This window comes from Pempheris klunzingeri, chromosome 3 (assembly GCF_042242105.1).
Source record: "Pempheris klunzingeri isolate RE-2024b chromosome 3, fPemKlu1.hap1, whole genome shotgun sequence".
Taxonomy (NCBI): Eukaryota; Metazoa; Chordata; class Actinopteri; order Acropomatiformes; family Pempheridae; genus Pempheris; species Pempheris klunzingeri.
The window spans coordinates 19745311-19758834 of NC_092014.1; the positions used below are offsets into that span (position 1 = coordinate 19745311).

Below are 13524 nucleotides of genomic sequence, written 5' to 3' on the forward strand. Positions count from 1 at the left end.
TTCTCTCTCTGGACTCTCTCCGTCCTTCTCTCTCTCTTTTTCCATCTGTGACGTGGAGTCCGACCCACATTTGATGTGTTCCTCCTTCTCCATCTCCATTTCCTGACAGGTTGCGTCTGGCGCTATGTTAGAGCCAGCGCCTCCTACACCCCCTATTTACCTCCCCTGTGCGACCCCAAGGATGGCCACTTGCTTGTGGATGGTTGCTATGTTAACAATGTCCCAGGTCAGATTTTAAACAGCCGCTCACCAAAACCTCCTCCCCCATCCCTAAGACGACAACCAACCACTCAGTTACCCTCTTCCTCTTTCTTGTCCTCTCCCTCTCACTCGTAACTAACCCCACCCGGACCAGGTGGACATTGGGAGTCCATGGTTTGGAAGGAAAGATTAAATCTACTATATGTCTCAGGGTTGATCCCATCATTGCCTCATCTTTTAGAGAAAACGGCCAATAGTACATATCATTCCTCCAATTGGCTTTTGTTTCACATAAAAAACACACTTTCTCCAGCAGGCTTGGCGCCACCTCTGAATATAATTGCTGATCGGTACTTTCTTATTAGATGTGAGCTTTTACCCATGCATGTCTGGACATCTATGAGTCATAGAGAGATGCACGATCGTCTGGCTTTTTCTGGCCCCATATACACTGGAAACTACTTATACTGATCATGATTACACCAGTCATCAGCCACTCATATGGATCAAAAAGCTTTGGACAAAATCACTCCTATACAAATGCTGTTCAAAACATTTGCTTCTAGTTGTCAAGTAGTACCCCTACAGTGTTCATTTTGGGTTTTTACACACATGACATGGGAAAAAAATATGAAAACCATGGTAATTCCAGTTTTTTAGTTTACTCCCATGACGGTAACATAGTAACACGTCTAGCTACTTGAGGCTGGCGTCATGTGCGCATAAAAATGTGGACAAAAAAGGAAAAACGTAGTGTCCTCGAAACTGCCATTTGTAGCCTACACAGACAATGAAAATACAGTCATGGCTGCTAGTGATGGAGACAGAAGGCGAATGCACACGGTGAGGGGAAGTCACCTGTGGTTGAAGCCACCCATGATGCTTTCCGGACACGTAATGCATAACTTAATAATTACAAGACAAAACAAGCTGTTCGTTTCGTTGCTCTATATTTATGTTAAAAAAAAAAACACATCTCAATTAGATAGTAATCTGCATGAAAAATAAAGAAAAAGATAGATAGATAATAGATAGATAGTTATAACAATCATCTGTTTTTAGTGATCAGTTTGACCCAGGCACATCTGATCACTATAAGAAGTTTCCACTGTTTTTGCTGAAAGTTTCCCTTCTACTTTATATCCACATCTGTCTATGTAAACACTGATGTCTCCATGACTCACTGTACTTGCTGGTTTTATATATTTTTACAAAAATACAGTTACTAACTTGCAGGTAGCTCAGCATTGCCCATGTAAGCCATACTTGATTGGTTTGGATTTAGCTGGATTAAGATCAGGTATAGAGACCAGTATAGTGTTTTGATTAAAGGAAAGCTGATAGCGTTGAAGGCGGCACTTCTGCCTTACCGGAGATAGTGAAGGGCTGTGCCATGTCAACATTGCATCTGTCTGTTGTTGTGGATCACCGTGCGTTTCGGCGTGCCTAAACGTGTCTGTCCTGTGGACTGAGCTGCAGCTTGTTTCCTATGAGGAGGTCCATGTGACATTACTTCTGTTTCATTTCAATCACGTCTATCTCCAGGAACATGTTCGGTCTCTCCCACACAGCACCTGTCCTCTCCCCTGGCTTTGCTTGCTTCTGTGTGCATGCCAGTTAGACACCGTGAGCCAATCCATATATTTCTCATGAATATATATTGATGGCATGTATTACCTTTTTTTGTTTTTCCATTATTCAGGAATATGTGTTCTGGATCCTGCTGTTGTCTATTATAGCTACTGTGCAAACTGAATAAAGCCCTTAAGTTACCATAAATCTAGAGTGAACAAAAGGAAAGCTGTAGGTGGTAGCAGTCCTTCAAATTACATTAAAATAATTCTGCCTCAGCACTCACATACACTATATGCACAGTTGCACCCCTCGCTTTTCTCTGCGGTGCTCTTTATCCTTCCAACCCATGCAGCACCCGGCCTGCTCCTGCCCCCTGCTGGCACTGTGCTGGACTGCAAGACTGGGCAGGCTGGGTGCTTCCCTGCCATGTTCACGGTGAAGGATCTCCAAACATTGTCACAACATCCGCTGCTACTCCTTCTCTGACATGTAGACAATTAAAGTAGGCCCATTACAATATTTTCTACTTCTTCTCCTCCGATTGTCAGGCTTGGTTTCATCTCAAACACACAGTGTCCGTGGATTTTGAAGGAGCATTGGAAAGGCGCAAATTCATACAATCACATGCTACAAAGCGCTATTGTGGTGACAGAGTTTGGGGATCCAAACAGCCTTGATGCTCTGTGATGGTTGCCATTTCCTTTTTTACCTTACGCACAAGTCAAACAGGGTCTCTGTGCAAGGTAATGAGGTTTGCAGTGGTGTACAGCAGAGTCTAAAGGTGGGCAGAACCACAGTCCTCGCCTTTGCAGGGATCGGCTCTGTCCGACCTTCCTCTGGTGTTCGGACTGCGGTCTGTGTCGACACTAACCTGAAACGTATAGCAAACGTTATTGAGATGTTATCCCCCTCCTCCCTCCTCCCTCCTTCCCTCCCTGGTGTGTCAGGCTCTCTGTGGCGCTATGTGCGAGCGAGCATGACCCTCTCGGGGTATCTGCCGCCTCTCTGCGACCCCAAAGATGGCAACTTGCTAATGGACGGTGGCTACATCAACAACCTGCCAGGCAAGTAGAGGTGGTATACCCCCCCCCCATCCCACTCCCCACCAACAGACAACCCTCAATGTCCACCAAACTCCCCTCCCCCAGAAGAGGGAAGAGGTGGCGTGAGGGACAGGGATGATTATAATGAGGGGTTTTTATCAAATTGTTTGTAGGCTGGGTAAGTATACAGACACGGGCTTGTCTTAACGCTGCTGGAGGAAAGTCAGGGGGTGGTGGAGGAGTGTGCTGAGTTTTCCCCATCTGAGTATTGAGCTAGATCATACCATCAAATAAGACCAATTGTGACTTAATCATTCACATAGAAAACAAAAAACAAGACGTGAGTTAGCTCAGTGAGGAAACAATCTCTATCAGACCCTGAAATATTCTGTATTACTAGATGGGAAAAAGTCAGCATTTTAGAGTTGTTTTGAAAGTGGATTCAAGTGCATATAATGATATGGTTTCACTTAAACCAAGAAATACCACATTGAAGAGGGGGAATGTGGTATTTGTCTGTCAAGCAGCCTGGTGTCTGAATGGTGAGGAAGTAAAAACGGGGGAGGGATTACCATAGCGTCAAAATCTGAAAAGGTCCTTGACATTAAAACCATAGTGTGACTTTGCATTTTTTAAATGATCATAAGACACCGGTCTGCTTTGAGATTAAAGTCTGGTTCCCCTCATGTCAAAATGAGCACTTTCTGCAGGGCTGGGCAATAATTCAATGTTATATTGACTTTCAGCAGCATCAAACTGTAGTCCAGACTAATGACTGAAATCCTAGCAAAGTGTGATTTGAAACTAACAGAATATATTGAAGTTTCTGTTTTACATCTCTAAGAAAAAAAGAACAAATATCCTTCTTAATAGTGTGATAACGAGTTCAACCATATCGCCCAGCCCTGCGTTTTTTGCTCATTATACTGAAGCGTCATTTTAAAATCAGTCTTTGCTTCCATCTCCACTGGTGGAAAAATGAATGGAGTCTGTTGAGAAAGAGTGGAGGAGCTGCTTTTTGTCTGCAGACCATTAAATATATCCTCGTTTCCTGAAAGCATTTGCACTAGACGAAATGTACACATTCCTGTAATGTTTACAAAAGTTAAACATCAAATGTTTTTAGCTTTCATTATGGTACGCAGATGAAAACTCCCCTGAGTCTGTCTGTATGATAGAGAGTGTACCCTGTAGTGGTGAAACAGTCATATTTCACAAAGCTGGACTGACTGGCTACTGTAATTCTCTGCTTGGTATGGGAATCACGTCTAATTATCTCCCAAGCGATACTCAGTCTTGAGGTTTGTGAAATATGCTGCTTTCCGGGCCCAAAGTTTGATCCAATTAAAGGGAGCCTTGTAAAATCAGCATCCTTTATTCCTGACTTTTGTATCTCTGCCTTCTTCCTGAAGAGTGTGTGCACAACCAGCGGCATTTATAATTGTTCTTGGCAGACTGGATCAGTGCTTTGGGCTTGTGGGATGTCGTCTTGTTTCTGTCTCTGAATAGGCTCATACCACAAAAATGTTCACTGCCCCAACGCTCTTTTAAACACTAACAAGTAAAAGAAAGAGGTCTTGACCTCAGCCCCTGCGCTCGTTGGCCAGGAAAAGACACTTGTTCCTTACTCTTCAATTGCAGTGTTTTCTGTCTCTAATTGGCCATAAATGCTCTGGAGTGTGTCTGACAAGTTTTTGTGGTGTAAGTCTGTGGTGGCTCCTAAAATAAAGGTTTGAAGAAATTGATATTATCCTGAAACAAGCTTAATAACACAGGATTTACTCTCTTACCATCTCTGCTGCTGGATTTTTTCGTGCTGTGTTCGTATGTCTGGGTGCTCGTGTGTGAATGCTGGTGTACACGTTATACGACCCACAGCGGATATTGCGCGGAACATGGGTGCCAGAACAGTCATTGCCATCGATGTGGGTAGCCAGGATGAGACTGACCTCTGTAACTATGGTGACAGCCTATCTGGCTGGTGGTTGCTGTGGAAACGGATCAACCCCTGGGCAGAGAAAGTAAAGGTACAGTATGGGTTGGCAACACAAGGCTCTGCTAACTATTTGCTACTCAGCATCTTAAAACATTGAATACTAATGTGAGTCCTTAATGCCTCCAGTCCAGATTGCTACATATTACTTTAGGTGAATTCTGGTAGCATTCTCACACCAGCCTCTTCCATAGGTGCCGGACATGGCGGAGATCCAGTCTCGGTTGGCCTACGTGTCCTGTGTGCGGCAGTTAGAGGTGGTGAAGAAGAGTGCCTACTGCGAGTACATCAGACCACCCATAGACCGCTTCAAGACCATGGACTTCGGCAAGTTTGACGAGATCTACGTGAGTTACTTCCTGGCCTTGTCTTTACTTATTTTGGAATGTCCCACACCTGCAAACATTACAAGTTATTTGTGATACCTTGATTTAAATACAACAAGCAAATGAGAGCACAGTTTCATACTAAAATAATTTACCATCATGAAAACCTGTCAGAGTTGTAGTAAACTGTCTAATGTCTTATCATCAATCAATCAATCAATCAATCTTTATTTATATAGCGCCAATTCACAACAGCGTTATCTCAAGACGCTTTACATGAAGAGCAGGTCTAGACCAAACTCTTTAATTAGAGAGAGACCCAACGATTCAGGAATTCAACATTAAGGATTCAAGAATTCCCACATGAGCAAGCATCAGATATTATATTGAGCAACAGTGGCAGGAAGAACTCCCCTTTAACGGGAAGAAACCTCGAACAGACCAAGGCTCAATGTGGGCGGCTTCTGTAGGGGTCCGTGTTGGGTGGAGGTTGGACAGAGAGAGAGAGAGAGAGAGAGAGACAGAGAGACAGAGAGGGAGAGAGACAACACAAACAGCAACCAACGTACTGGCAGTGACTATAGCACTAACAATAGGAGTGTGACTAAAAGATTAGCAGTTTGATATTATTGAAAAACATGACGAGTGGCCGACGATCCGCAGCAGTGATTCATGAACCAGAGAACCACATCAGCAGGACCAGGACCAGGATCCACAGGAACCTGAGAGATGAGAAAGCACAGAAAGGCTCCGGGGAAGATAGCAAGTTAGTGGCAGACATTTGGCTGACATGAGACATATTGATGGAGAGGAAGAGGAGGATAGAGAATAGAGAGGAGCTCAGTGCACCATAGGAGTCCCCCGGCAGTCTGAGCCTATAGCAGCATAACTAGAGGCTGGTCTAAGGCCTGATCCAGCCCTTAACTATATGTCTTGTCAAAAAGGAAGGTTTTTAGTCTACTCTTAAATGTAGAGAGGGTGTCTGCCCCCCGAACCCAGACTGGAAGGGGGTTCCACAGGAGAGGAGCCTGATAGCTGAAGGCTCTGCCTCCTGCACTACTTTTGGAGACTTTGGGAACCACCAGTAGACCTGCATTCTGGGAGCGCAGTGCTCTAGTGGGGTAGTACGGTACTATGAGCTCTTTAAGATATGATGGGGCCTGACCCTTAAGAGCCAGGAGAGTACAGGAGAAATGTGGTCTCTTCTTTTAGTTCTCGTCAGAACAGGAGCAGCAGCGTTCTGGACCAGCTGGAGAGTCTTTAAGGACTTATTGGGGCAGCCTGATAATAATGAGTTACAATAGTCCAACCTAGAAGTGACAAATGCATGGACCAATTTTTCTGCATCATCAGTGGATATGATGGGCCTGATTTTGGCAATATTATGTAGATGGAAAAAGGCAGTTCTAGAAATCTGTTTAATGTGGGAGTTAAAGGACAAATCCTGATCAAATAAGACTCCCAGATTCCTCACAGTGGAGCTGGAGGCCAGATTAATGCCGCCCAGAGCAGTTATGGTAGTAGAAAAGATGTCTCTGAGGTGTCTGGGGCCAAGCAGAATAACTTCAGTTTTATCTGAATTTAGCAGCAGAAAGTTGCTGCTCATCCAGGACTTTATGTCCTTAAGGCAGATTTGAAGTTTAGCCAACTGATTGGGTTCATCTGGCTTTATTGATAAATATAATTGTGTCATCTGCATAACAGTGGAAATTAATGGAGTGCTTCCTGATAACATTACCCAGAGGAAGCATATATAAGATTAAGAGTATTGGTCCAAGCACTGAACCTTGTGGAACTCCATGTCTAACCTTAGTGTGGACAGAGGATTCATTGTTAACGTGTACAAACTGAAATCGATCTAATAAATAGGACTTAAACCAGCTTAATGCAGTTCCTTTTATACCAATGAGCTGTCCCAGTCTCTGTAACAGGATGTGATGGTCAGTGGTGTCGAAAGCAGCACTCAGGTCTAACAGGACCAGGACAGAGAGAAGTCCTCTGTCTGATGCCATAAGGACGTCGTTTGTAACCTTCACCAGTGCTGTCTCTGTGCTGTGGTTCGCTCTAAAACCTGACTGAAAATCCTCAAATAGACTATTAGAGTTTAGAAAATTACACAGCTGATTAGCTACAACTTTCTCCAGGATCTTGGAGAGGAAGGGAAGGTTGGATATAGGTCTATAGTTAGCTAACACACCTGAATCAAGAGTAGGCTTTTTCAGGAGAGGTTTAATTACTGCTACTTTAAAGGACTGTGGTACATAGCCTGTTAGTAAAGACTGATTTGTCATATCCAGTAAGGATGTTTTAATTAGGGGCAGGACCTCCTTAAGTAGTCCAGTAGGAATGGGGTCTAGGAGACATGTTGACGGTCTAGATGAGGAGATTATTGAGGTCAATTCAGAAAGATCAATTGGAGAAAAACAGTCCAAATACACAGGTCTAACAGCTGTTTCTATGGTTCCTAGGTTTGAAGTTGAATCAGACCCTGTTGAGGGCAGAAGGTGCTGAATTTTGTCTCTAATAGTTAGAATTTTATCATTAAAGAAGCTCATGAAGTCGTTACTGCTGAGCTCTAAGGGAGCACAAGGATCAATAGAGGTCTGGCTCCTTGTCAGCCTGGCTATTGTGCTAAAAAGGAATCTAGGGTTGCTTTTATTTTCTTCTATTAATGAGGAGTAGTAGGTGGCTCTGGCATTACAGAGGGCCTTTTTATAGGTTTTAAGACTATCTTGCCAGATTAAACAGGAGTCTTCCAATTTGGTGGCCCGCCATGTCCTTTCTAGCCTTCGTGAGTGTTGCTTAAGCTCGCGTGTCTGGGAGTTATACCAGGGAGCTTGTCTCTTTTTTTTAATTCTCTTCTTTTTTAGAGGGGCAATAGAGTCTAGTGTCATTCGCAGTGAACCTGCAGCACCATCGACCAGATAATCAATTTGGGAGGGGCTAAGATTAGCATAGCGGTCATCCGTAGCACAGGGACACACTGGCTGAAATACTGAAGGAATCACCTCCTTAAATTTGGCAATAGCACTATCAGATAAGGATCTAGTGAGGACCTCTCTGTCATATAGAGCATAGTCCTGTAGCAAGAAATCAAATGTTATCAGGTAATGGTCTGATAAAATAGAGTTATGTGGAAAGACTCTTAACTGTTCAGTTTCAACACCATAAGCCAAAACAAGGTCAAGAGTGTGGTTAAAACAGTCAGCTGGTTCATTTACACCCTGGGAGAAGCCAATTGAGTCCAAAAGTGAGACAAAAGCAGTGCTGAGACTGTCATTTTCATTATCCACATGAATATTAAAATCACCTACTATAATCACTTTGTCCACACTAAGGACTAAGTCTGATTAAAAACTCTGAAAACTCAGTTAAGAATTCAGAGTACGGGCCAGGAGGGCGGTACACTGTGACAACATAGACTGGTTTTAGTGTTTTCCAGGTTGGGTGTGAAAAACTAAGAGTAAGACTTTCAAAGGAGTTATAATTAAGTTTGGATCTAGGTTGGACTATTAAACTAGAGTTAAAGATTGCTGCAACTCCACCTCCACGTCCAGAATCTCAGGGAATATGAGTATTAATATGATATCATCATGTTATCATAAACTGCTGCAATGTTTTGGTGTCTGTTTGGCCTTCAAACTCATGGATATATTACTCGAGCCTCAAAACCAGACTAGCATTTTTAAACGTAATGCTGTTTGTGGTATGAATGCCTGTTAGAGAGAACAGTATGAGCCACCAGCAGGGAATATGCGTAAACTCCACCTTCACCTTCAACTTTAGGTACAAGCTTTAGCCATGGTCCCAAATATTTTCAGTCAAACCCAGCAGCCCACTATCTGAAATACATGTTCGCAGCTGTCAGTCCTCTTTGCGTGATTCGCCATGACCAATAATCTTGCATTTCTGTTTGAACTATTCCAGGATGTTGGCTTCCAGCACGGCAAGTTGGTGTTTACTGGCTGGGCCCGAGGGGACATTATCGAGAACATGCTGAAGGATCATCGCTCAGCCGACTACAACGACAGCAAGAGAACTGACGTGAGAGGACCACACACACACACATTCACACTCACCATAAGCAATATGTAATATGGTTGATGTATAACTACATACATACACACTTAAGTTATTACATCAGTGTATAATAATGCTGTCTTGTCTCTTAGTCCTGCACGTTTCCAGGAGCTGACTTCACAGACCTTGCAGAGATCGTATCCAGGATAGAGCCAGTCCAAAGCTACGTAGCTGCAGAAGGTGGAGGATCACCTGCCAGTTCATCATTATCCAGAAATAATTTTGTAGTGGTTAAAATCGTTTTTTACGCAGCTAGCATGAGCAACTGTTCCTCCAGATGCACAGTTCCTCTTCAAGATCATGTCAGATTTATTCGGTGTAATAACAGCTTTCACCTGGTCTGTTTTATTGAAGTACAGTAGGAGATGGCTCTGATAATTTATGGGTCAGCCACACAATACATTCTCTCTTTAATAGCTCCTCTAAATCTCTCCATTCAGCGGAGGAGTCGGACTGTCTGACAGAATACGAGGAAGACGGGATGGACACGGTGAGAGAGGAGGAGGGGGAGGAAGAGGAAGAAGAGGCAGAGGACCCCGAGGACCATTCCCCTGGAGAGTGGGGCCAGAATGGAGTCTTTCAGAGTGTAAGCACACAGAAAAACAGAGAACTGGACGTGACTGAGCCATATTACACACAATATCCTATTAATTATCATTGATTCTCTCATCGGTTACATTCATTCTGTCAGGATGGGCCACGCACGTGTTGTTAGTGCCGCTGCAGTGTTTGACCTCTTGTTTCCTTACTTAAAAAAAATTCCAATGAGGTCCAATCATGCAGTGAAGTTTACAGATTTTAAATTGAGGAAAAAGAGAGCACTGGTATTAGATCAGTAAAAAAATACCGATACACAAAAATGAAAAAACGCATGCTTGATATTGAGTTCCAAGTGCTTCTTTTATGTCTTCATGTCTGTGTAGAATGAATTTGAAATGTTGTCGTCTTTTTATTGCAGGGCTACAAATGTAAAATTGTTCAAAACTGTTTAATGTCTTGTGTGCAGTGAGGACATTTTGGCATTTGAGGGTACAGAGAGTTCCTTTAAGCAGCCTTTAGGATTCAGCTGTATGTGGAAACAACACTCTCTCTTCTGCTCTGTAGGATGAGGAGAAAACTGTGAGGCAACGCAGGAAACTCGCCAGTGACTCCAACACCTCTGAAGTCTCTGACTGCTGACAGAGGGCCACGGAGGAATAGATGGACTTTAAAAGGGCCAAATTACGGGTCCATAAATTGTCAAGAGACTTGGAGGCCACACTCGGCTCCTGCAACTTCTGAAACTCTGGAATACTGTTTGTGTTTTCCTGGATGTTTCTTGGATGAAATCACTGCTCATCCTTTAAAATGTTGAACTTTCTTTGCATCAAGTGGCTTCCTCGTCGCTCTCACACCGGCTGCATTTGTGCACATTTGACCCCACCGTCAAAAAATGAATAGGTGCAGTCTCAAATAAGAACAGTCTACCCCGCCTGGAGGTTTATGTCAACATCGTCACACCAGACTGACCCATTGCCAGAACCCCTGCCTGCCAACGCCCAAACCTGCCAAATCCGGGTCTCCCCCAGTAACCAGAGCAACAACACAGGGACACTTTAAACTTCCAATTCACCCTCGTGGTTATCAGTTATCAAATGCCCAGAACAACCCCTCCGACATGTCCTGCCTGTGTGTCTCATAAGTCTCTTCATTGCACTCAATCAATGTCATTTTGACACATCACGCGGTCCATTCGTTTCTTGTGTGCTGTTGTTGAGATGAGTGTGCATATGTTGCCTGTGTGTTGGGATGACTGTTTGGTACAGACGTGCAAAGCTGTGATTTGTTGAAATAGTAGCAGGACATTGAAAAGAAAAGTAATACATGCAGTAGAGGTGTAGTTAGTACAAGTTAGATGCGTTAATAAAATGTCAAGCAGAGAGTCAGGTAGGGGAAGCTGTAGTGGGAATAGATGTTCACGTAGACACCAAAGCAGACTGTATGTTGAATGTGGTGGACGACTGTTAGGAAGCAGAGCAAGCGTAGATTCAATTAAAGACGTGTAAATGAACGGTGTAGAACGTTTTGAAATGTCGGTTTAAGAAAATGAAGTAAAAAGTGTGCGGACAAGAGGACATGGACCAGTCAGTAACATGTTATTTTAATTTAACTTATCTAATATTCACCCACAGTAGGGTAGGGTGAGTTTGACGCACTGTAGGTCTGTAAAACAGAGGACGAAGAAATTGCGTAATGAAAATGGGGGATGAATGAGGTGATTTCAGTGAGTGGATGACATCGTGTCCGCGTGTTTCGGCTCTTCTGTTTGAGATAAAGACGATGCCTTTTCAACCCGTGTTCGATCCACTCATGGTGAACAGTGACCGTGGAGAAGAGAGCGATCATTTAACTGATGCTACACAACAAACCAGTGTGTTCCTGCCCCTGCTCGCACAAGGACACACACAGCACTCAAGGTTCCTGCGTATAATGGCCAATAGGGTATGCATGACAGTCTATCAGAGACTTTACAATAATGGAAATCTGTAAAACTAGCCAACAAATTGCTGTTGTAGTTAGTCATAAGATAAATACGCAGAAACCCTGAGTAATCCTCGACTTCAAATGGGCAGAAATTCACCTCATGTAACTATTAACACTTTAATTAATGTGGACCTCTTGTAGAAACTGTAACAAGATTATATTATAATATACACAATGTTGATATTCATATATGTATATGAGGTGGAAATTTGTAAGTGGATGCTTTGCTGCAAAACAAGGGAAGCTGCACCTAAAAAAAAAAATGGATTTCTTCTCTTAAATCCATTCTGTTTTATTTATATGTCTTAACTACTGGCTTTTTAAGAATGATTTTTTTTTTAAATTAGGGTTGGGGGGTGTCTTATTTTAATTAACTTGGCTTTATCTGTTTTGCACTGAAATATTTTGAAGTATTCCTTGCTCAGAAGATGTTTGGTTTAACAATTATTATCCACCTTGAAATGTCAAGGGGAGTCTAAAGAATAAACACAGATGATAATTTAATACGCATATTGGAAAATAAATAGAATATGCATCATGTCATGTGGTATTTATGTTATTTTCTTATACCTTTTGTGTTCCTTATGTTGTCAGCTCCACCATTTTTATGTTCACCAAAACCTGCTTATGTCTAGCTGCTGAACACAACCCTAAAGTTATGTCTGATAATGAGGACATTATCTTTACCTGGAAACTTCTGACAGGACACTGTTTACACAGGTTGGTCCTCAAACACCAAACACCATATTTGTGAAGTACAGAAACTCACAACACGTTGGCTCATTTAATTTTGAAACCTGAGGACTGTGCTGAAATTCTTCCCACTGTGAAACCGCAAGTTCAAATTCACAAGCCACATTAGATACAAGTAGAAAAAGTAGTTAATATGAGAGAAAAATCTTTCATATTATTCTAATGTTTATGGTGACATATTAGTTCCTGTTTGGAAATAACTGCATTTTGGTAACAGATCCTTAAAAAAAAATGTAATCACTAATCTTAACTGACATGATAAGAAGCCCCAACTCTAAAAATTTGTCACAGTACATGTTTATCTTAATTTGAATAAATTAGTTTGAATTATGATGAATTTCTTAGATTGCTGGAGCTGTTTGTGAAACACTGCTAAAAATAGTCAGAAAACAGCTGTTACATAGACAGAACAGACAGAACAGCTTTGAGTTGCCCTCACAGGAATCCCACTTTACTGGATAATCCCATAGTCGGGACAAAAGAAGTGGACGTAGCCACTGTGACGTCACCCATTGGTTTGTGGTCTGCTGTTTTGATGCCTTGAGTTGAGCATTTTCAATATTGCCATCTTCATTTTAGAGCCAGAATTGAGTGGGGAGATTTTTCCCCACCTCTGATTGGTTATGCTTAGGCATACTCTGGGGACCATGATTTACTAAATGAACATCACGCTGTATTGAAGAAGACTTCAAACTTGCAATTGCAGTTCACTGAGATAATAAATCAAGTGAGACATAGAGTCATTTTCATATAGACTTCTTTTTCGAGCCAGAGGAGCGTTAGCCCTCTGACCCTCTAACTCTAACCCTGCTGCTCATTAGACAGAAGGCAGGTTTTTCCACAGTGGCTTCACTTCTTACATCTGGAAGCTACGTCCACTTCTTACATACAGTCTATGGGTTAACCATGAATAATACACTGTAGCCTACTTCAGCTACAACTAGAGTCCATAAATAAGCTAACTGATTGGGGCACACCACTAGTTCAGCTCATAATGGCGGTGGATGTGCTGCAGCAGCTCATGAAAACA

At 42.6% G+C, this 13524-nt stretch overlaps 1 protein-coding gene across 2 annotated transcripts in view; it reads left to right on the forward strand.

The window, feature by feature from the left end:
* Positions 1–12279, forward strand: part of pnpla6 (patatin-like phospholipase domain containing 6) — a 33465-nt gene extending 21186 nt beyond the window's left edge. The window contains exons 30-36 of one of the 2 annotated variants that reach the window (XM_070828536.1): positions 110–226; positions 4698–4846; positions 5007–5159; positions 9066–9182; positions 9311–9398; positions 9659–9804; positions 10323–12279. In XM_070828536.1, the coding sequence (XP_070684637.1) occupies positions 110–226; positions 4698–4846; positions 5007–5159; positions 9066–9182; positions 9311–9398; positions 9659–9804; positions 10323–10397 (845 nt within the window). In that variant the 3' untranslated portion in view covers positions 10398–12279. Of the gene's footprint in view, positions 1–109; positions 227–2723; positions 2841–4697; positions 4847–5006; positions 5160–9065; positions 9183–9310; positions 9399–9658; positions 9805–10322 lie in introns of both variants that reach the window. The other variant, XM_070828535.1, reaches the window with a different exon arrangement.
* Positions 12280–13524: the final 1245 nt, after the last annotated feature.